We start from the raw sequence: 23,890 nt of genomic DNA, 5'->3' as shown, positions 1-23,890 counted from the left end.
CTTTCTATGAATTGTTACAGAATTAATGAGAAATGAAACTATTTGGATGTGGAGCCTTAATATGCCTAAAAAGAAACATAATTAACCCTTTTGAGTGCCTTAGGACATATCTTTTTTAACAAGTGGGCACTCATTTGGATTTGCAGGCATACAGCATCCTTTCTTATCAGCTGGAATAGAGTGTTGGCTTAAGTGACAATGCCCTGGGAGTTCTGAAACTTAGAACTCAAAGGGTTATTTTAGACTACTGTTTTGGGACTTTCTGGTTTGTTGGTATTCTGGGTTTTGTTTTTGTTTCCTTTAACAGGGAGCAGAACAGAAAGGTCTTTGAAAAAATCCTTTGTATACTATTATTTTTACATGATGGACTTACCAGGTTTCAGGTACAAAATTACCGTTAATCTGAGATAACATGAACTGGCCTAAGAATTCTACACAGAGAAAAAGAATACTTAGTTACCGCCATATGTGCAAAACAAATTGCTTTATTAAGTATATATTTAGAGAGAGAGGCACATTTGTGTGTGTTCACCATGAGTGTGTCCTTGTAAACAAAATTTTAACAAAGCAATGATGAAACTAGGAAAATACAGTAAACCACAGTGATAAAACCAACATTTACATGTTTAATTAGCTGATTAACATGTTAAAAGATGCACACTGCAGCCACCTGTATACTAAAGACTGTACAAATTATGTGGTTTAAACTTCTTTCAAACCCCCATCACAAAAATGAAGCTGTCAAATTTAAATGATATTTTTACAGTCCTAGTTATCTGGAGTTGGAGATAAATGTGACGTTTTTCCTCCCTTGGGGGGAAAAAAGTAGCTTAGATGCATAGTGCTGAAAGCGATAGTAAAAACAGGAGTCTTACAAGAAGTGAGTAAAAATTCACTGACTAATGTTTTGATTCTAAACTGTGCACCTGTAGTAATGTAATGGTCCCTTTTACTGAAGAATGGGATATAATTTTCTACTTCTATATGAACTTGAAATAACGAAGAGTCTTGGCATTGGTCTGGCTTTGGATTTGCATTGTACTGAAACTATTGAATTTGGGTGTTTTAGGCATTTAACTGCAAGTTCAAATCGCTAGTAAACTGCATTCTGACTGTAGAATTCAAGAACTAAATAAACTACGCATATTAGAGTTATTTTACTTGGTTTTAAGTTTCAAAATAGCATTGGATTGATCATAACGCAATTTGTAGGTGCAGAGTTTAGTGATAGTGAGCTGTCTGGCTTCCCTAGAAGCTGTATTTTGTCATATTTCTGAATGACTGTATAGACTGATACTTCATAGTGCAGAAAAAAGATGAAAGACATTACCTACCCTTCAAACGCTGCAAGAGTCTTTATTCCCTTTTTTCTCACAACTGGACATACAATTTCATAGCTAGATGATCAGATGCTGATATGGAATCATATCATATGGATATGGAAGAGGCAGACATGCATACACAGTATCACTACAAACTTATTTTGCTTCATACTTTCATCATTACTACAATGTGACATTCAGAAGAATTTACTTTAAAAGAACCATTAAACTGACCATTTGAACAAGGCTAGAATGCAAACTAATTTGCATCAGAAAAAATACAGGATTATTCTTCTACAATTAATGCTTCTCTGAAACATAGCATCAGCATTGTAACAGCAACAAAATGACATCACTTTGTCACACTTAGAGCCCCGAGAGTTCCATAGTGGTTTTGATCACCATTTTGGTTGTAGGAAAGCTGAGGCATGTAATTTGTCAAGTCCATAAAGCATCTGTGTCAGAAAATTATCTATGATTTGGAAATCCATGGCTTGAAGTTGTTGATTCCAGCTGATGTAGCATGTATCTGTGATCTTCTAAGTTGTCTATAATTCTGTTATACAAAGGAAGACTAAGCTAAGCAGCTGATTGGGTTTTACTTTTCACCTGACATTGATGAATTAAAGGCAGCAGTTTGCCTTCCTCATGAAGCCTTTGAGTATCTGTAGCACCTCCAACAAAAGACCCATTGACAAACACTCTTGGGACCTATCAGGAAAATTAAAATTATGTTAGTTACTTCAATAAAAGATAAAACCTAAACGACCCCACATGGACTGTAGTATACACAAAACAGTTGAGTTCTTACATATGCATATTTAATACTCCTCTACAACTCATACATTTCTGTAATATTTACAGAGATTGGAAACTGTTCACTTGCCCCTCAAATGGGGCATAGAGTATATGGGAAATTGTATTAAAATAACTGAGTCAAGTGAGACTATATAAAATTAAGAAATTACAAGGTGTATGTACATCTATACAAATGAAAACTGACTTTGATATCTCAAAGTGGCACCCTCAGGGTGAAGGTCTCAATAGGCAGAGACAGTACAGAACCCTTCTGCAGTACCCTGTATTTAATTTATGATCTTGTATCCCAAGTTACGTGTCTTGAAAAAGCAAAGAACTTGACATGGTCATAACTCATGAGAAACAAGTGTAGTGTAAATTCTTACTTTGCTTGTTACATGTAAGAACAGATACTTACGGTTCTGCCACCGGTCATCTGCTCAAGAATGTCTTGGATCTGACTTCCATTTGTATTCATGTCCAGTTCCACAGCTGTATAATTCACATTTATACTCTCAAAAAGCTTTTTTGCCATTATGCAGTAGGAGCATGTTGTTTTGGAGAAAATCACCACGCAGTTGTCTGAAATAATCTCCTGTATGCTCAAAAGAATGTTGAAGTCAGTGTGTTTTGTTTTTCAGTCAGTGTATTTCAACAGTATCAAGCAGTCATGAAAACAAATGTAGAAGTTACAAGTCTGCTATTACAGTAAGAAATAATGGAAAATTATTCTGTAAAAAGCCTTCTGAAGTATTTTTAAACAGGGACAGCTGAGGAGTTCCCAGCCATACTACAGCAATGGCTTGCTGTTTTTGAATTGTTTTCCAAAACATTATACTTTTTTTTTCAGTTTTTAAGGTAAAGTGAAAAGCTAGCTAAGCTTCTAAATTTTCCCTAATTCTAATCTAGAGCCACAAGAATCTTAAGGTGAGGAATGAACTATTACTCTTTAAAAACAAGGAGCAGAACAGCAACTTCCTCTATCAAGGCATCCGTTAAGATATCATCACCTGTATGGTGAGTGTAAAACATATCCACCCTACATCTGCTTCGAAGCCTCTGTGGTGGCCTAACACCTCCTTTAGGGATGCATCAGAAGAAAAATTGCTTCCTACTCGACTACTAAGAAAGTCAGGCTTTTAACCTCAAGTTCAGATGCACTTGGCCAAATCCCAAAAAGTGTCTGCACAAGTGCAATAAGCAGTGAGATGCAACTTTAGCAGTTTGCAGAGCTACACAGAACATAAAAGTGACTTCTCCACTTGAGCTTTTCAGTTAAAGGTATGCTCTTTTCTTTTGAGTGGAATACCAGGAATCAGTTAAAACTGAGCAGTATCTGACTTTCAGGAATGCTATGATTTTGTGAGAGCAGAGAAAGAGAGTTGACATTAACAATCGCTATGAGAAGCACTGCTGGCACTTGTGAAGCTGTGTCTGACCTGGACTTGACTCTGAAAGGGAGAATGATTGAGAGGCATGTGTTGTGACTGTCATGCAATGGTGCCAACCCTGAGCCTGCTTTAGCTCTGTAGTCACAGACCTCCTACAATATGGCAAACAAGCTGTATCTCCTTGAACTATTTAGTACAGCTTTCCCTGTCCATCAGGCAAGCATGATGTGCTGGTGGCAAGCAGAATGACAAAAGGGTTATTTTTTCCACCCCTGTGGAAATTGTACTTACTGCCCTACAGAGTGTTCTTTCTCTTAAATTTGTGATCTTGCAATTTTCTTATAAACTGGCTATGAAGAACAGTGGTTTGCATTGAGGAGGCAACTAAATTGAAGTCCAAGGATTGAACTTCGGACAACCACACTTTTACTTTACTATAAATTCAAAGTCATTTCAGGCCTTCATGTATTATCAGAAAGTTTACTCTAAAAACCAACTTACTCTTTAGATGTTTAAACTTTACTTAATGACAGTAATTTTCCAAGACTTAGTCCCCAGTACTGATAGCACTACTGAATTTGAGTAGAGGTCTGCAAAAGATGTAAAATGGATGCAGCCTAGGAAGAGCAAGTTCCAGGGCTGTGGATAAATTACTTACTAAACATAAAAATCAGGTCGAATTGTAGAATTATTTACAGAATTTCTTAGTATAAATCAGAAAAGCTTTTAAGTAACTATGGCTTTCAGAAATGTTGAAAAAAAGAACTGCATTAATGATGTTACCTGTATTTGATTCACAGTGGCATCATTAGACAATCCCACAGTAGTCTGATCATTCCCCATTCTAAAACTAAACGGAAATTAAAGTCAGATACGTGAGTTTTCAAACAAATGACACATTTTATATTTCACGAATTAAAGGTTCACTTTGTACTGTTCTAACAGTCAATGTGATTTCTACATTATATGTGTCATTTTTCTGCAGCTGCAGTACCCACAGCCATGCTAATTCTCACATACATGCAGGAAGATGAAAATGAAGAGACGGATGGTGCAGACTATAAAAATAACCAAAACGACTGTCTCGATAAGAAAAATACGTTCCTCTCCCCCCCCCCCCCCCCGATAATACAGACACACGTGCCAAAACCGGCACCGGGCTGTGCTCAGCCTCACCCCCCGACTCTAAGGGAAAGGAACTCTCTCGTTTTCATCAGTAGAGCGGGTCGAACAGACGTGCAGCTCCGAGGCCTGCGCGCCCCCATACCGGCCGCACCCCTGCGCTGCCACAGCCCGAGCGGCCCCGGTGCCTGCCGTTCCGATGCTGGAGGGCTGCTCCACCGACAGCGAGCGTTCAAAGGCCAAAAAGGCTTAAAACACGATCCGTACCAGGCCCAAGGTGCCGGGGGAGAACTCCGACCCCGCAGATCCCGATCGCACCTACCGACGGACGGACAGAGCGACCTGCCCGCAACCCAGCCCCGTCACCACCCGTCGCAACGCCCCCTGCAGGGCCATGGCAGCCAAGAGGAAGGGGCCGGGCTTCTCTGCAGTCCTCACAACGGTCCGACCCCGCTCGCAGGTCCCCGCACCGCCTCTTAGAGGGGCGTAGGGGTGCCCAGCAGGCTGCCGGTGTCCTGAGGCGCCACTGGCAGGGGTACTCCCGGCGGGCGACGGGTCCTTCCAGTGACGGTGTAGAGCCGATATTTAATCACTTTGTTGTGTGGTGTTTTAAGGGCTTATTCCTGTCAGAATTAAACTGCGCCTTTGTTTGATAAAGCAGATATTTTCCTCTTTTATTTCCTCCCCTTCGTACCCAGGTTCGAGGTGGTTTTCTTTTTGACCTGCAATCTGAAGTGCGTACACCGCCTTCTTGTGGGAGCTCCTGCCCGACTGTCTCGATGAGGCGATGCTGGCCCAGTGCTACCGACCAAGCGCTGACTAGCCGGGGTGCGGGTGGCACAGGCGGGCTCCTGGGCTGCAGCTGCTAACGTGACGCCGAAAAGGCTTGCTGCTTTCTGCGCCTGCCCGACACCGCGGTGCGGTGGGGACTCTGCCCGTACCGGGACCGCACGACACCAGCGGCCACGAGCCGGTCGTGACCCTCTGCGCCCCACGCAATCCCCCTCACGAGGATATAACCAGCCTCTAAGGCCGTGACGGTGCTGCCGCGCGAGGGCACCATGACCGTGAGGGGCGATGTCGCCCCACGGCCGTTACGCTCCGGCTGCCCAGCGGAGGGCCGGTGTAGGCCCGGCGTGCAGAGTGGCCGGTTGGCAATGACTTTGGGAGAGCCTGTGCCACCAATGCCTTTAGCTCTCTTTACGCTCGTGGCGATACCGACCAAACCCCGCCACTCTAAGCCGGGTTCGGACCCCAGCATTAGAAGCGGCGTGGGCGGGGCCTTAACCAAATCAGCCGGGTGCCACCCTGAGGGTGGGGTCGCGTTGCTCCATGGCAACCGGTTCGCGTCGCCCCCTGGAGGCGGCGGAGGTAGTGGTGTTACTCAGGCGTTCGCGGAGGGCAGCCTGGGTCCTGTCGGAGGGGTCCTTGCGCGGCTGGTGGAGGGGCCGGAGCGGCAGCGGCCGGTGGCTGCGGAGCGAAAATGGCGGACGTGCTGAGCGTGCTGCGGCAGTACAACACGCAGAAGAAGGAAATTGTGGTGAAGGGGGACGAGGTGATTTTCGGCGAGTTCTCCTGGCCCAAGAATGTCAAGACCAACTATGTCATCTGGGGGTGAGCGGCGGGGCCATGGCGGACGGCGGGCGGCTGCTCGCCCGGGGAAGAAACGGGCGCGGGGCGGAGGAAGAAGTTGCCCTGAAGTTGTGGGGGAGCGCCTGGGGAGTGGGGAGGGGGATCCTCCCTCCTGTTGTCTTCCGCTGCTTTATAGGGAGCGGGGTGGGCGGGTGGTCTGATTCCCACCGCCCGGTAGGGCCCCTCGGGAGCTCACCAGGGCCGTGCGCTTCCTTTCCGCCTGGGCGCGGTGTCCCGGTGGGGTGTCCAGCGGCCTATTCCGCTGATGCCCTGCGCGTTGCGTAGGGCGATACCCTTCCCCTGTGCTGTTGGCAGCGCGGTAGGTCAGGGAGGTATCGCTGGTCCTTTCAGGAAGGTTGCCAGAACCCCGCCCGGTGCCCCTGCCCGGTGCCCCTGCCCCGCGCCGGAAGAGCAGTGGGTCCGCGGTGCGGCCTTGTCTTGGCTCTCGGCCTTTGCGTGCCACCTGGGCAGACTGGAGGGTCGCTTGCGGGCTCATGCGATGAGATCGGAGGAAGTAGCTTCTCCAAGTTTGGGGATTTTTTTATCTGTATGCAAATTAGAGGTTATGTACTTACTGTTTTAGTTTATCCGGGCTACTTTTCATTTCCTGGAGCTTTACTCTGGTGTAGGAAAGTCAGTGAGGTCCAAATCGAGGCTCCCTCTGTGGTCCCCTGCCAGCCTTGTTGAACTATGGAGATGCATTGCTCCTCAGCTGCTCCGAGCTGAGGCTTCTTCCTGTGCTGGACCTAATGCAAGCTGGTGTTATCATAATAAACAAGCAGAGACACCATTTCTGCTAGTTAAATGCTTATATTAGATTAATTGCTTATTTTTAGGAAACTTCTAGAAAAGGAAGCTTTGTACCTGTTGAATTTTCTGGTATGGGATGTATTTCTTGCAGTGCAAGAGAGCTTTTAATTCTCCTTTCTTCTGGATTTCTTCTGAATTCTCCTGAATTAAAAACAAGCAGCTGTTTGCTTTTAATGTCCTAACAGAAGGATTCGATGAATCTCTTTTAAGCCCAAGAGAAAAAAAAATACTTATTGTTAAGTATCAGGTAGTAAATGTTTGAGGTACTGATCAGAGTGTCCTGTCAAGCCTGGACAATTAGAAGAATCTGCAGATTTCTCAAAACCCCACCCTTCTACTTCAGTCTATAATCAGGGATTGTTTTGTTTAGTTTTCATAGCTATGATAAGAATTTAAGTATTGATCCAATATCCCGACTTTTAGTTTGAGAAAAAAACCTTTTTGTTGGAGTTAACTTATGGACAGATTTATTGTAAGGCTGAGTTTACATTTCTCTGTGTTTAAAAGTAGAAATGTGCTATTTTACTACTTAGTTCAAGCTTTCAGAAACTCATTTTGAATTTATTTGCTTTTTCTGGCTGAGGGGTGAATGCTGATAGCTAGACTGAAGAAGAAAAATATTTGTATAAGCAGTTAAGTTTTCAAATTCTTGAAACATCTTCTGTTTTTGCTGAGCAACTGTATAGACAATTGTGATGGTTTCCTTGCTGCAAGTTGATTTTTCCCAAGCAGTAGTGAGTAATGGCTAACCAGAGAGACAAATTTCGTTGCTCCTCTGTAGGGAACAGAGAAACAGATATACTAGCCTAACTCTACTGTTGCAGAACAGCTGTAACCTCATAATATCTGTGTCCTCAGCCTTTCCAGCAAATGTGTTGTAGGATTTGGACGTTTTTTGTTGTTTGGCTTGTGTGAAGTAAATTAGTTAGCTACTCAGTTTAGACGAGTAGTGTCTGAACTTTTCATAGGATCAGACCACTTGCAGTGTTTCTTGTGAACTACCATGGAATTATTTGTGTCTAATTACGTTGAAGACATTGCAAAAATGAGACCAGTTATGCAAGCCGTACTCTGTAGCTTTGACACCACAGTTTAGAGGCTGTTAATTTATGTAATTTCCAGACTTATGACGGGATTTATGAGGAACGCTTCCAAACACTTTTATATTCAGGTCACTTGACAGGATCCAAACTATGCTTGCACTGAGCAGTTGTTAGTGGCTTAGTCTTTCATGAAGCAAATCTTGATTTCTTTTCTAGGTGTCAACAGTGTGGTTGCTGTAATTGCATCTCAGCTGCCAGTCTGGAGAGATTAATACAAGTCCAACTGCCATGGTGGCATTCTGTCCCTGCTAGAATTAGAAGTAGTAGTCCCACTAGACATTTAAGACTGTGGCTCCTTAAGCAGCTAAGCTGGCAGAAGTCAGCAGCACTGCCCTGCACTGCCTTCTCTCTGTGGTAGCGCAAGTGTCAACCCAGCAGTGAATCAGCCTGAGAAACAGAGCCAAGTTCAAAGTAACCCAGAGGGGGAAAAAAAAAAAAAAAGGCAGAAATTAAATTTAATCCAGGTTAGTCTTCAGATAATAATTGTATGAGTGCTCTTGCTGGCACATGAAGGCTAGATGGTCTGTGATTAGGTGTTCTGTGTCTTTTGATCTAATGGCCCTTGAAGACTATAGCATCTGTTTCAAAACTGAAGGAAACAATCAGTCTAACAGAGAAACTTTGCTTTGTTTACCCATTAGAGAGGCTTGTACAGCTGAGTTTTAAACCAGTGAGCAGCTGGTCATGGGTATACTAATTTATGTGGTACTCTGCAAACCTAGTTTCGTATTTTTAAAGTTTACTGTCTCATCCATGAAAGAAAGCAGGTCTCTAGTACCTCTATAAAAATTCATGCTTTGAAACATGAAAGAGGAAATAAAGCAGTTAGAAATGAACGGATTCCTGACACCCACAGCTTGAGGGGGAATGAATGAGCAGGAAATACATTTCTGGAGTTAAAAACAAGCAGGTGAAACTCCTTCTTGCATTATGTAAACATTTTCTCAATTTTTAAGCTGGACTTTTGTTTGTTTAGGAGATACAATTCTTAATAACTTAAAGCAGAAATGTAACTACTGACTTCTTAGGGTCTGAATCATAAGATTTTGGGGTTATTTTCGTCTTAAGTAAATGATGCCATTACTGAATATAGGAAATAAGATAATTAATTTCTTTGGCTATTTGAGATGTTTGTAAATTGAACAAAGCAATTGAACCTCTGGGTCATCTTGCTTTTAGTTCTTTTTTGAGAGGGTTCTTTATGTGTGGAAAATCTGAAAGGAGCTCAAAGTTATGCTGAAATGTCAGCTTAGACTTAGATTTTCTCCTTGCATACAATTGCTTGTCCATCTGATGCTTTCCTTTCATTGTGCAATATCTTGTCCTCCTAATAACGCATCCTCTTAGAACTGTAATGAGCATGGGGATTTCTTGTGTGTGTGTCTTAAGTGATGAAGTATCAGATATGCCCTGCTGAGCTTTGGCAATGCCTATAGGTTTGTAATACTGTATTTTCAAATTAATAGGTAACTCTTCAGTACTTATTTTCTAACTTATGCCATTTATTGCTAAATATTGCTAAAGCTTGAATAGATGACCAGCTGGACTTTTTATATAACAGTCAATGGATATGGCACACTTCAAAGAAATAATGAATTATTCTGAAGTGAGATAATCTAAAATGTTGGGTTTAAAATCATAAAATCATAGAATAGCTAGGGTTGGAAAGGACCTTAAGATCATCAAATTCCAACCCCCTTTCTATGGGCAGGGACACCTCACACTAAACCGTATCACCCAAAATGAAGTAACAACTGTATCATGTGACATAGGCTTCACTTCAGAGCCAAGCATATGTGGACTAAGGGTTTTACCAGTGCTCAGAATATGTTTAGATATCACCTCATCAAAGATAGCAGTGAAACATTAAGATACTCAAACAGTTCCTTGCTGAGGAATCCAGTTCTGTTGGCTGTAATTGTGAGGACAACTTTTGACTTCTTAGCGGTTGAAAGATACTATGTCTCTTCCCTTTGCTCTTCAGCAAAAAGCCATACATGCACACCCTACCCCTTGCAGCAAGTTTTGGAAGTTCTTGGAAGGAAGGAACGGTGATGGAGAGATACCTTACTGTAGCACTCTCCTTATATTTGGAATCACTTCTTACTGCATGTTATTCATGTTTTGTTTTTCTCAGGCATCATTATGAAAGTAGTGTTTTCAGTCTTACTGCCATTTCTGAACAGGTTATTGGACACTTCCATTCTAGATAATTGTAATTGGAAGAAAATAGTGATTGGAAGAAAAGCAGTAGTGGCATTATATCCACAATATGGAGATGAGAGGTTTGCACTTCTGTTGCATTTAGTATATGTTTGTGTAACTCTTTCAGATGCAAGAAGTTATGCTTGAGTTTTTCTAATTCTTCCTTTCACCTGTGAGGTTGGCACTTCTGTGCTTCATGTTTTGATGCTGATGGTGAGCTATGAGTAAAGCTACTGCACTTGAATGGAAACACTCTTACAGTTTTAGTGAAAGTATTTCTTCCTGAAATCTCTGGTTTGGTAGAATTTCAGTGCTAGTCTTAAATTCTACAATTGTGTCATGTTTTTCTGGTGGGTTGACTTCCTCAGGCTTTGAGGTGATCTGTGTGCTATGGCTAGTTGGAGATGGATGCTGGGCTGCACAGAGGAAGCCCTGTCCTGCTTGGAGCTGGGATCTGACAGATCTCCAATCTGGGCAGTGGAATTGCTGGTCCCACTGGGGGCTGTGAATATGGCGGAATATTTTAACTGATCAGAGAGTAAAAATTTTTAGGGAGCAGACTTTGTTCAGAAATGGGGACAAGCATTCCTTCTCCTACAACATCTTGTAATAATAGCATGAAGTGGTGAATGTGTATGTGAGGGAGGAATTGCATTTGACACACATGCAGCCATGCTGAAACTACAGTTTTTGTTTAGCCTTGTTTTGTGGGATTGTTTTTTGTTGTAGTTGGTTTTGTTCTGCTTTTCAAATTGCTGTACAGAACAGATTCCTTCTTAGATTTAAAAGTCATCTTTCAAACAAGCCGTTTTGAAACTGAGATTGAACTTGATGTTATGTTGCTCTGAAGTTACCTGTCTTCATTATTGGAGTTGTGATTTTGTAGTGTGTTTCACTTTTGGTGGTCTTGTGTGCAATTAGTTTCTCTCTACTCCTTGTTTTGACCTTCTGGCACCATTTCAAACTTTTTGTTCTCTACACTTCGTGGAGCTTCATTGTATTCAGAGTTCTTCATTGTGTTTTCTCTAGTGGTGAAAATTCTGTCCCATTATACCTGAAAAGCACGTAATATGATGTTTTATTTAATTATTTTTTTCCATTTGCAGTTCAGTTACGTTCCTCTAGCTGTCCCAAATAAGGTAGACAGTTCCTTTGATAATCAGAATAAGTATGTTTGAGATGTGGGAGCATGTGTTCTTACACTTTCCGAAGTCTTGCTTCGTGTATGTTTTATAACCCGTCCAGCTCTTACTTTGGATTATTTTGGACAGTTTTTATAATTAAGTAACAAGGCTGCCAGAACATGTATCTTTTGCTCTTAATGAACACAATTGATGGTTCACTAGTTTTGGCAGTAGTCTGGTAATAATCTCACTGCTTGCTTTTTGAACTTTCATCTGAAAAGAATTGAGAACTTTGCTAAAAAATTGTGTATGAGAGAGAGAGATGGAGAGGTTAAATGTTAAAATCTTTATTTCATGATTTTACAGGACTGGGAAAGAGGGACAACCCAGGGAATACTACACTTTGGATTCTATCTTGTTCCTGCTTAATAATGTGCACCTTTCACATCCTGTTTATGTCCGCCGTGCTGCGGTAAGTAAATCAGAGTAGCATTTAAGTGTATGAATTTGACTAGGGAAAGGGAAAAAGATATGCAACGAAGTGATCAAGTCGCAATACTTGTCGAGGTAGAGTATTTTTCTTGATATTACATTCCCTAACAGATTATCCCTTCGATCCACCAGGTTGAATTTAACAGTAATGGGAGCATTTCTCTTCATGTTCTATGGTCACAGCTGTCTCTAGCCCTAACTATTTCTAAAGTACTTCTGTCAATCTGCACTCTGTTGTGCAATCCCAATTCAGATGATCCTTTAGTGCCCAAGAGTGCAAGGATCTACAAAACGGAGAAAAGTTCAGCAGAATAACATTGGAGTGGACCTGGAATTATGCAATCTAATTCAATAAATTATTGAATAAACTCTACAAATAATGATAGGCCAACTGAGAAAGTCCTTTTGATTTCCAGTTGATTTCTATGAGCCCATGTTTCATTTTCCCCTATATTCCATGGTTACCTGGTATAGCAGTGTTGCATGTTGTGTGTACCCAGAAAGACAAAATTGAAATACATGATTTATGTGTATCAACATTGACCCCTGGCAAAGAAGTGTGTGTGTGAAAAGCAAGTTCTTAATCTTACTTGCAAATTTGAAGTGAAGGAGGAAAAAGGCTATCCTTTTGGTTTTATAGCAGGCAACATGTTTCATATTGTGTAGTGGAACATCCCCTAGGAAGTAATTGTATTTTTAAGCTTGATCTTTTTGGGAGGCAGGACAGGTATTCCTGTCTCTGTGAGCATGAGTAATTTTCACTAAAAGTGAAAAAACATCAGCAAGAGGCTTTCTGATGGAGTAACAATTTAATGTCAAGTCTACTATCTTTTCAGACTGAAAACATTCCTGTGGTAAGAAGACCTGATAGGAAAGACCTGCTTGCATACCTAAATGGTGAAACATGTGAGTGATACTTTCTTTTAACTTACACACATGGTGTGTGCTACTGCTTCTGATTTATGACACAAGTGAAGCATAGGAGGGAAAGGATGGTTAACAATGATCAGTTAGCAGGTTAGCTGAATATGTTCAAGTTTGTCAAATGAAATTAGGATTTCTTTTACGTTCAGAACAGTGTTAAAAAATAATTTTTATGGTGCTTAGAAAGGAGCCACATTACTACATGCTTTGGTAGATAGCTGTGTGTTACAATGCTTAGTGTTTGTATTTTTTCTGTCTAGATTGGGAAATTCTTGGTAGTGCATTGATCATGATGCAATAAGGGTGTAGGATAAAATGTTCAGTATAGTGAAATACATCAAGTCACTGCTTTGTCAGTCTGGCAGATTTGTCTACTATTCTATCAACTTATTTGTTAACAATAATCAGAAGAGAGGTTTCTGTGATGAGAGAAAGATAAATATGGCTTTAAGTTGCTCTGTTTTGCAGGTGGTCTTACAATTTCAGGTATAGTGGAATATGATATTATTTCTGTAATATAAGCAGTGAACCATTTTTTATATCAACATATTTTAGAGACCAGCATGATGTTTTTATTCCCAAAACTGGACAAACTAGTAGATCTTGATCCCAGGTTATAAAGTACCTATCTTTGTGGCTTTGTTTTCTTTTATGTGGTATATACAGCTCATAGAATCACTGACCAATTTATGTTGGAAGGGACTGCAGTAAGTCATCTGGTTCAACCCCCTTTTCAAAGGAAGGCCAACTTTGACTTCATATTCATTCAGGTTCTGAATATCTCCAGTGCCAGTGTTTGACTGCCTTTGCTACCTAATATGTAGTTAGAATTTCCTTGTCACAATATATCTTTTTCCTTTTATACTGAAATACTTTTGCAAGTCTTGTACTTAAATGAAATGTTCTGTTTGATTACAGCAACCTCATCAAGCATAGACAGAAGTGCTCCACTTGAAATTGGTCTACAACGGTCCACTCAAGGTACAGTTTAACTAAAAAATAACTTTGATGATTATTTTATGAGTCTACTACTCGCGTTCTTAATGTCCTCTTTTTCTTTTAGTTAAAAGAGCAGCAGATGAAATACTAGCTGAAGCAAAGAAACCAAGAATAGAGGTAATGAGAATAACTATCATTGCTGCACATTGTGGGTGGTGATAAGTAACAGTATCTGTTTTTTGTAGCAGTTCAGTTGGGCTACCTGTCCTCTGTGTGCACACAGGACTTTTGTTAGTGTGAACATGAACTGGAAAAAGGTTGGACTTAAGCCTCTGATTGAAACTTGGAATTTTAGTTGCTAGATATATGTTGTAGCATGAAAGGGAAAAGCTTGACCACGTATGTATAAGTACCTGTTGTTGTAACCTGTCAAAGAGTTATGGGATGGGAATGAAAGTGCTCTTTAACGACTTAGAGTTATTTGCCATCCATGAGTTGGCATTTTAACTAAATCCCAGTCTTATCTCTAGTGATGGATTCTTACTTGTTTTACCTGCTAAGTTCTTTCACATGGGAACAGTATATGAAACTGTCCCTGTGATTACTCTTTTGTGAAGCTGTGTCTTAGGTAAATAATTTAACACTGTATTTTCACAAGTGTCTCTTGAATATAAGTAATATGTCCAGTTATTGGACAGACTGTATTTCTTAGCTCTGATTTTAAAGTCTGGCTTGCTGTTTTCTGAGTATTTTTTTTTTTTAAACTATGCTCATTCAGGTGTTTCCTCTGAGCTGCTGTAAATCTGTCTGTACCTATATTCAGAGTGCTTATTTTTTTCTGAAGAGAATGTACAAAAAATTAAACATTACTGTTACTGCTAGGATGAAGAGTGTGTGCGCCTTGACAAGGAGCGGTTGGCAGCTCGATTGGAAGGACATAAAGAAGGTATCGTGCAAACGGAGCAGATCAGGTAGGAATAATTTTTCTTATGGATAATTAAAGGACTGATAACACTTCTTGTGCTGTTCAAGGCAACAGTTTTACTTCTGTCCAGCAGTTCTCAGTGGAAGTTTTCCTCCCTTAGGTGCTATCATTAGTAATGTCTGAGGAGGCAGAAATTATTGCCTATTCAGACTCTTGTTTAGTGGAAGTTCAGATGTTATGGCATGAAATTTGGTTTGTCTTCAGAAGAGAGTGGACAGTTGTCTTTGTCATCTCTGCTTTCTTCTGCCACAGTGTTTATTAAAGCAGTCAAATATAACATGCAGAACTGAAAGTGGAAGCTGATTATCTTTCTTTTAAAGAAAAATATCCTGTATTGAGGAATGTCTTGTATGCAAAAGATGGAAAACATTGTAAGGGTAACACAAGCCTCTGACTCCCTACAGAGGTGAGCTTCATGCCTCTAGTAGGCTAACAGAGGGTAATGTACTATCATTGCCATAAATTGTAATAAGTATTCAAGTGCTTGAAAACTTTCCCGTCCCCTTTCCACTTCAGTTGTAGCCATCCAGAATTTTGCAAAGAATGACAACTAGTTTTGAGTCTTACACTGTATCTTCCCAAAGCCAAGCAGGGAGGAAATTCTTGCATGAACTTGTTGATGCTAAGGATCTTGGCTTAATAGGATACCAGACTCTTAGTAGTTTGTTTTCAAATACTTGAGTTAAGGAGTCTTAAGGTAAAGGTAGCTGCTTAATTTATTTAGGGTGTCAGCTCACATAACGTAAAATGGAAACTATGTGTGAGTGTGAATTAATGTACTGTTTTGTCTGTTGGATTTTGCAGGTAACTAGTTTGACTTGATGGATCAACTATGTTCTTGAGAAATTTGTGATTTTTTTTATTTTTTTTTTTTTTTACACTGAATGTAAAAGACTGCCCTTAAAAACAAAAAGGAAAACAAAAAGAGGAAAAAAAGGCAAAGTAACTTTACAGGCAGTGGAGCTTGAAATCTGTGCTTGTCACTGTTGGTACTTTAACAGCAACACAAAAAAGTTCCCTTTCCAATAGCTTAGTTGTAAAAGACCACAACCAGGATTGTATTAATTTTTCAGTGTAATCTCAGAAAAAAAAAAAACGCATAGAAGTGAACTGGTTCTGTGCAGTCAGGATTATGCAGTTCAGTCATTTTATTTTTTTTTTCCTTCAGCTTAGTGTTTGGCAAGCAGATTCTGTGTTTGCAATTAAAAGCAAATAGGTAAAAATGTTGCACTCCTGGACTGAATTGAGCTACCTCAAACACAGATTAGTGTTGGCAAAATTATTACCATCTGTTGTTTGTTTGGCCTACATGCTCTGAGAAGGTACCATGACTCCCAAGTATTGAAGGCTATGTAAGAGGACCTCAGCTGAAATTTAGGTTCATGTTTTGATAGCCTTGGCACAGCCAGGGATTTACTGACTGGACACAAAATTGTAATCCACTAAAAACAAGGGGGAGCTGAAATTCAGATGATGTAAATAGTGATGCTAGTCCTGATGTTTGACATTTGCAGTCTTCTGCTTGTTAATAGTTAGAGGTTTTGGACGGTTTTAATGCTAAAACTAGGATGCTGTCTTTTGTCTGAAGTTCTGTTCTCATGCCCAGCAATACCAAGCTCATTAATCTTCAAATATGTGTAAGGTGACTGTTTTGTAATTTATAGCATAGCCGCAAACTTTATGTAGAATGAAGTTACTCATTCACAGTTCATTCAGAAGAATTGCTTGTGCAGTCTTTCAGTCTCTCCTTTTATTTTTGCTCGTTTAGGTCCTTGTCTGAAGCCATGTCAGTGGAAAAAATTGCTGCTATCAAAGCAAAAATCATGGCGAAGAAAAGATCCACTATCAAAACTGATCTGGATGATGACATAACTGCTCTTAAACAGAGAAGTTTTGTTGATGCTGAAGTGGATGTAACCAGAGATATTGTCAGCAGGGAGAGAGTATGGAGGACAAGAACTACAATCTTGCAAAGCACAGGCAAGGTAATGCTCTGGATACGAAGCTGGTTTTATGATCCAGATATCAAATCACATCACTTTTTCTCTTTCCTGTATCTCTAGCTTGGTAACTGTAGGTGACTGGGGAGATTATGCTCAGTGTTTGTCCTGGGTTCAGCTGTAACGGTCATTTTTCTCCTTCTTAGTAGCAGGTGCAGTGCTGTGTTTTTGGCTTCCAGTCTTAGAACAATGCTGATAGCACACCAGTGTTTATAGTTGTTGCTAACAAATGCTTATCCCGATCAAGGACTATTGATCTCTCATGCTCTGCCAATGAGGGGGGGCACAAGAAGCAGGGAAGAAGCAGAGACAAGACTCCTGACCCAAACTAGCCAAAGGGGTATTCCATACCACAGCACATCATGCCCAATATGCAAACTGGGGGGGAGTCACCTGGAAGACCCAGATCACTGCTTGGGGCGGGCTGGGTATGGTTGGCGGGTGGTGAGCAATTGCATTGTCCATCACTTGTGTTTAATGTTGGGGTTTGGTTTTGGTTTTTTCTTCCTTTCTCTTTTTAGTTCTCTCCCCTTGCTATTTTCCTTATCATTATTATTGGTGGCAGCAATAGTGGTTTTGTGTTACATGTTAGTTACAAGGCTGTTCTTATCTCAAGCTGTGGGAGATACCTTCTTTCGATTTCTTTGGGAGCCTGGGGACGAAAAAGAGGGGGGGAGTGAGGGAGCAGCTGCATGTTTCTGAGTTACCCTCTGGGCTTAAAGCATGACAGTTCTATGTAAAGGTAGGCTTTTGTAAAGGTGGGCTGTTGACAGAAGAGTTTGTTCTTACCTCATTACAGTAAGCCTAAAACGTATCTCAGAAAGCTTGCTTTAGATATTTAAAAGATACTAAGTAATTGCTTACTTTTTGAACAAAGCTGGTGCCAGCCCTACAGTTGGAAAGGCTGTATGAAAGTGTCCAAGGATTTGAAACAGAAGTGGGGAATTACTGACAGAAGTAGCAACGTATGTACCTTTTAAATCCGAAGGCTGCTAAGCCATGGAAAACACCAGAGAAGTAGGGAGAGAAAAAAAAATGAACAAAACGAGGGAGTGTTACCATGCGGTGGCTTTTCTGTATATTTTTGCCCCTTCATGCTCCTTTAATCCGTGTCTTTAGCTGCACTTGGTTATGTGCCATCCATAACATGGTTGCAAACACACCTGACAGCTTGTTTTCTTTGAACAGTTAGGATGATTTTATTGCAGTGATACTTGGCGCTAGATTTCTCATGTCAATTTCTAAATGATTGCAGATGTCCGATTTCCTGAGGTTGTTGTCAAATTGTATCCTTTTGCCTTCACTTAGGTACTGTCACAGGAAAGTAACGTCTAGAAGCAAATGAGGTCCCAGTTCTCATTTGTCTCAGTTTTAGCAGTGCTTATTGTTGCAATCTGGTCTCACAGCATTAGTGGTAGAATAATCTAATTTATGATTTATGGGGTAATTACTAGGTACGTTGTGCGTACACCCTGCTGCATGCAGAGTAAGTGTTGCTTCTTTGAGTCTGAGATACGTAGCAAACTGAGTGCTGAACTGTTGATAAAAGCCTTCAGTGTTTTAATCACTGGAAATGTTTGTACTGTAGGAATTTGGATAGCTTCTCCTTCAGCAATTCATTCATGGCATTCATAACTTTACATGTCTTCAAAGGGGAACTTGCAAACATACTAGGGGAAGAGTTGAATGTTTTATTGTAGTATCCTTGTGGGAATGGTAAGATGAGTTAGTAATTTTAAGGAAAACCTAACATGGGGAGGAAGACAAGAAATTAGATAAATTTTGGCCTTGGACTGCAGTATGCATTTACCTCAACAGCACGATGAATATGATGGGCAGAATAGCAAGTCTTTATTTCTGTTTGTGCAGCATTGCAGGGGCTATCTTGATAGCATGGACAGAAATCATCCAGTGATAATGTTTATGGTTTTGTACAATCAACAGTGAGAGTAAGTAGATGAGGAAACATCACTTGTTACTCAGGGTGTGATTTATCCCAGAACGGCTCAGAGTTTTTTGTTTGTAGGTTGGCTGGGAGGGTTTTTTTGTTTAGTGTGTATGCTGTAGTGTGGCCGTGGTTTTCTTGTTTGTGTTCTGTTTGCTTGTGTTTTTTTGTTTGTTTTTGTTGTTATTTTTTGCACTTTGTGAAGTACTTCTCAAAAGTTATGAAACTCAGATACGTTCTCTCAGGCAGATCATTCCTTATGTTCATTTGGAGAATTCTGATCAGGGAAGCAAGATACCCCTTGAGAAATGCTGATTTCAGTTTTCAGTATGATACTGGAATTGCTAATGTACCTGATAATTTTTTTTGCATTTTAACTCTCTGGTTGGTGCAGATTTATCTGCAGCCTGTTGAATCCTCCTAGAATATTTAAAAACAAAATTCACTTCAACTGTAGTTACATACCATGTAGTGTCTGACTTTTTTTTAATCTCTGAATTCCTTTAGAATTCCTGGGTGCATGGTAGCAAAGAGTGAGAATCACAAAGTATCAGTTTTGTTTCTTTCCAGGAATTGCTTCAGTCTGAGATAGCTCCTCAAGATCTCTTCTCCACAGAGGAAAATCTTCTGTGTATGAGCTTTCCCAGTGTTCTCTGTAGTAAACAAGATAGTATAAGGTGCAAAAGGAAAACAGTAGGAAGATCAGGCCACAGCAAAAAGAAAATAATCTGTTGTCCTTATTAACTTCCTGTCAGGTTTCCTCTGTCTTTGAGCAAGATAGTCCTCAAAATTCTATGTGGGTGGCAATAATAATGACAACTATTTTTATGGAGTATTTTCTGTTTTTCCTTTTGGACCCATTTTCTGATTCCAAAGTTTGATTTTTAGTTCAAAAAGCCTTTTTTTACATTATAGAACTGCTCCAGGTTTTTTTTATTTTTTTAATTTATTTTTTTCTTAGGTCTCCAGTGATGTAGTGTTCTTTCTTAGTATCTTTAAAGGTTTTCATGATGGTGGCAGTCTGCCCTTTTAGATGCTGCTTTTAATTATCTTTTGATAGCATCTTCATTGTTATATAGCTCTCCTTACTGAAATTAATGTTGTGGTTTTGTTGGGTTTTTTTTGTGGCTGTAGGGCTGGGTTTTGTTTGTTTGTGTTCATTTTGGTTTTTTTTTTGTTTGTTTGTTTTGGGTTTTTTTTCCATTTACAAGAATGTTGAATTTAAGTGCATTGATAGTCCTGTTGTAGAATGTTCTCCAGCAGTTACCTCTCTAGAATAGGTACAATGGACTAAATTGAGAGATGCTTTTCCTTTTGTGACTGCTGTGGCCAGTTGCTCCCAGAAGCAGTTACTTATTATAGCTAAAGAATTAACCACTGAATCACTTCCCTTGTTAACACTTAATCCAACCTGCAAAGTTACTGGATCTCTCATCACTGTTGTTTCCTTCTTTGGAAGTTTCTGTGATGTTGCCTTCATATTGGCAATATAGCCCTAATGCTCTGATGATTTGGGACAGGTTATCAGGTTACTATTATTCAGTGATTGTCATTCATAGGTTATTTGACTGAAAGCTTTCTATAATGCACCTGTACAGCTCCCTCTTATCCTGTTTTGATGAGATGCTGCCTTGAGCCCTTGCTGTCTTTTTACTGATTTTTCTGAGGTTCCTATTGTGTGTAAAATCAGACATTTCAGCTCACTTGTCTACTTTTGGTTTTAAGATTTTTAGAACTTGCATTTGTCTGCTTGCTTATATTTGAGTTTTGTTTAGACCTTTTTGAGGTATTTTTCAATGGTTTTCTGCCTGATTATTATGCAGTTCTACCTACTATTGGAAATACTGTTTAGTCTAATTGGTAGTGGATGAGTCATCCTGCACTGTCTGTTTTAAATATCTGTTGGCCTTCTTCAAGTCTGTAGTGCAGTCTTCAAGATTTTATGAATAATGTGACATTTTTATGTAATCACTTCTCAGAGACAGATTGGATCTATTGAGTCTTAAGGTGTTTTTTTCTTTTCCCCTCATAGTAGCTTAATTTTAGAACTATTTGAGGGGATATATTGTTTAAAGCAATTTAAGGTTTGGCTAAAGAGGTACAGCATAACACTGCAGTTGCGGTGAGTCAACTGACAGTCTTACCAACTGAAAAGTTAGTGAGTTTTTTAAAACCAATAATAAATACTTGATACTAGATTTGCCTCTTAATACTTTGATCATTCTTTTAACAGCCACAGTTGCTTTGAGGTATAAAAGATTAGTCTCTTCTGTTTGTCTGTATTCTTCATGCAGTCCAGTTTTCATTCTTCATCTTTGCAAACCGACGTAAAAATCAGGGTAAAGGAATTGCTAGGTTAAGATCCAATACAGATGGATGTGCTGGGGGATAAGAAGCAGTACAGGTGTAGAGAATAGTTACCATCAGAAGTGTATCAAATGTTAAGTTTTGAATTACTGCTTTGGAGAGCTTTCAGTTCTGTTGCTTACATGTTTTTAAATAAATGTCTGGCTGTTGTTGTTTTTTTAAATAAACCATTTAACAACTAGGAAAAAGAATTAAAACTGAAATTGGTTACTTTTGTGTCCTTCCTGAATAGTCCTTTGATCTTTATAATCACCTGTAGCAGGCTTCAGCCATTTTTTCTGAGGGAAAACCATCCTCATTTCATCTCAACTGTAAATGTGTTTGTGACACTTGAATGCTTCCCATAGGAATAAATTAAGCAGGAGTTTCAGCATTCACAGGTGTGTTTGGAGGGCTTATTTTCGTTGGTGACTTGCAATGTACTTAATCTTTTACAATTTTTTGTTAATCTCCCAGATTGCTTAGAAATATTTCTTAGATAAGCAGCATGGTAACTGAGTGGGCTGGGTTGAACATGCTCTTCTCGAATGTGGAGAAATCTTAAAACTAGAATTTTGGAAATGCACTAATAGTGGCCTTCTGAACATACAGCCTTTTGAAATGAGCCACTGTTCTTATAAGATTAATGAGCTCTGGACATTTTTGCTGTTTGTTTTTTATTTTGTTTTGTTTTGAAGTCTTCCATCCTTTTCTTTGTAAAGTGTGGTGTGTTGACCTTGTTGGAATGCCCCGTGCCCAATGAGCTGTTCTATCACTTCCCTCATCACCAGGACAGGGTGGGGAGAAAATAAGATGCAAAAAAACCTGCGGGTCAAGATAAAGGCAGTTTAATAAAGGGACAAGCAAAGGACACACACACAGAAGCAAAGGAAAATAAATTATTTATTCTCTACTTCTCATCATCAGGCAATGTCCAGCTACTTCCCCAGAAGCAGGGCTTCAGTACATGCAGCAGTTGCTTTAGAGGACAGATGTCATTAACAGATTACCCCCCTCCCTTCACCTCCTCTCTTTTGGCTTTTATTGCTGAGCACACATCGTATGGTATGCAATGTGCCTTTGGTCAGTTAGGGTTCAGCTGTCCTGGCTGTCCCCCCTCTCATAATCTTGCCCAGCCCCAGCCTACTGGCGGGGGGAATGGTGGAGAGACAGCCTTGATGCTGCATGAGCGTTGCGCAGTAGTGGCCAAAGTGCTAGTTTGTTATCGGTGACTTCCCAGATACCAATACAAAGCATAGCAGTAGGAGGGCATCTGTGGGCAAAATGAAATCCATCTCAGCCAAGGGATATGTTATAAATTATTGCTGAAATTCTGAAGTTTGGGTAGTGCTCTTGTTTCGTGTTTTCTCTCTAAGCCTATGTACTGGAGAGAAAATACAATCCATCCTATCGAACTTAATAAAAGATTTTAAGATCATACCACATAACCTTTCTAAATCACTTTGACTAGGATTGGAACAATTGCTATACATACTTCATGTATGTGAGTCCAGACACAGATGCACATTTATATGTGTGTGCACCAGCTGGGTGGGACTTGTCCAGCTTCTAGCTTTGTGAATTTCTGAGTGTCTTTTCACAGATAGATAAATCCCTTCTTTACTGTTTTCCTGGAGCTTTCTGTAAGTCTTCTGAAGACTTTGTAAGGCGCTAGGAATCTGCAGTGACCTGTACAGTGTCTTAACATTACCATGTGCCTGGATACATTCCAGGGAAAAGCAGTGAAGCAGAGCCATGAAAGTTGGACATGAGAAATCTGAAGTTAAGGTAAACATTTTTCTAATATAATTAGCTGTGTATAAAACCAGTGATCAAATGTGGGCTCCTTATGCAGACATCCAGTAATAATGGAGAAACTATTTAGATCACTAAAACTTGGTATGGGATCAGAGTTATGTGGAAATTGGTCCTTCCAGTTTCATAACCTTTGAATTATGAAATTATATCTTTTGTCAATATAAAGTTGTTTATGTGCATATTGCTAAGTCTAGGCTGAAATGTTGAAGCAGAGGACTCATTACTTGCTTGTTCTTCACTTCTGCAGACTGACCAATTTGATTCTCTTCACAATCTGGTTAGTTAATTGTTTCCCTGTTCAATACTTACCAAAGACTTAAGAGAATATTCTGAATTATGGGTTGGTTTTTTTATATATACAAATTGCCTTCTTTCCAATAGAGAAGTAATTCTGAATCACATAGAATGTTTTTTAGGCCTTAGTTGTGATAATTTTATATTTTCTGTTCTCCTGTGAAAGACTTACACTAGGCTATTCAACATGCATTTTTCTTAAGCTTTGTTTTGAAAGCACAGAAATATTATTATTATTTTTTTTAGAACAAGCAATTGGTTAAAATTTTTGTTGTTGTTGTTGTTGTTGTGTGGTTAGTTTTTTGACTTTTTTTCATGTTAATAACTTTTAGATTTGCTGCCTTTAGTTGTTGCAGTCCTGTTCTAATGTCCTAGTTATCTATACTTTTCTTTGTATGGAAAAGTCAATGGTCCTCCATGTATTATATATGTACAAAAAAGGACATTAATGCAGACAGGAATGGACTCGGCTCAAACTTAATTTTGTAGCTCATGACTGTGAGTTGTATGTATTAAATTCCATAATCTTGATTGTATTTCCTAACTGCCTCACCCCCAGCTTCTGGGTATTTTTGTGGGCACGGTAGTGAGAAGTCCAGAACTGAGTAAGATGATTGGAGTTTGTAGCTGACCGAGCTAG

The 23,890-nt window shown here is 39.9% G+C and overlaps 2 protein-coding genes across 3 annotated transcripts in view; one reads left to right on the top strand and one right to left on the bottom strand.

The window, feature by feature from the left end:
- Window positions 1-467: 467 nt before the first annotated feature.
- On the bottom strand, window positions 468-5,610 carry GLRX2 (glutaredoxin 2). Of its 2 annotated transcripts, none has more exons than XM_061365130.1 (4): window positions 5,356-5,610; window positions 4,295-4,361; window positions 2,539-2,715; window positions 468-2,033 (listed from the first exon to the last, which is right to left on the bottom strand). In XM_061365130.1, exons 2-4 carry the CDS (start codon window positions 4,352-4,354, stop codon window positions 1,902-1,904), a joined length of 369 nt encoding a protein of 122 aa, XP_061221114.1. In that variant the 5' UTR covers window positions 4,355-4,361; window positions 5,356-5,610; the 3' UTR covers window positions 468-1,901. The 2 variants fall into 2 exon arrangements, with proteins under 2 accessions (XP_061221114.1, XP_061221113.1); XM_061365129.1 differs by lacking the exon at window positions 5,356-5,610 and adding an exon at window positions 4,956-5,044.
- A 299-nt stretch (window positions 5,611-5,909) lies between these two features.
- CDC73 (cell division cycle 73) overlaps window positions 5,910-23,890 on the top strand; it is a 112,116-nt gene continuing 94,135 nt past the window's right edge. Inside the window, exons 1-7 of the mRNA XM_061365125.1 lie at window positions 5,910-6,247; window positions 11,874-11,979; window positions 12,836-12,905; window positions 13,842-13,904; window positions 13,987-14,039; window positions 14,745-14,833; window positions 16,616-16,832. Coding sequence (XP_061221109.1) covers window positions 6,117-6,247; window positions 11,874-11,979; window positions 12,836-12,905; window positions 13,842-13,904; window positions 13,987-14,039; window positions 14,745-14,833; window positions 16,616-16,832 — 729 coding nt within the window. The 5' untranslated portion in view covers window positions 5,910-6,116. The remainder of the gene's footprint in view (window positions 6,248-11,873; window positions 11,980-12,835; window positions 12,906-13,841; window positions 13,905-13,986; window positions 14,040-14,744; window positions 14,834-16,615; window positions 16,833-23,890) is intronic.

Source organism: Neopsephotus bourkii, unplaced genomic scaffold (genome assembly GCF_033783945.1).
Source record: "Neopsephotus bourkii isolate Nb327-2 ecotype Australia unplaced genomic scaffold, CSIRO-AGI_Nbou_v1 NB_1279, whole genome shotgun sequence".
Lineage (NCBI taxonomy): Eukaryota > Metazoa > Chordata > Aves > Psittaciformes > Psittacidae > Neopsephotus > Neopsephotus bourkii.
Note: the sequence above shows the minus strand (reverse complement) of the source record. Positions and strands in the feature narration are given on the sequence as shown.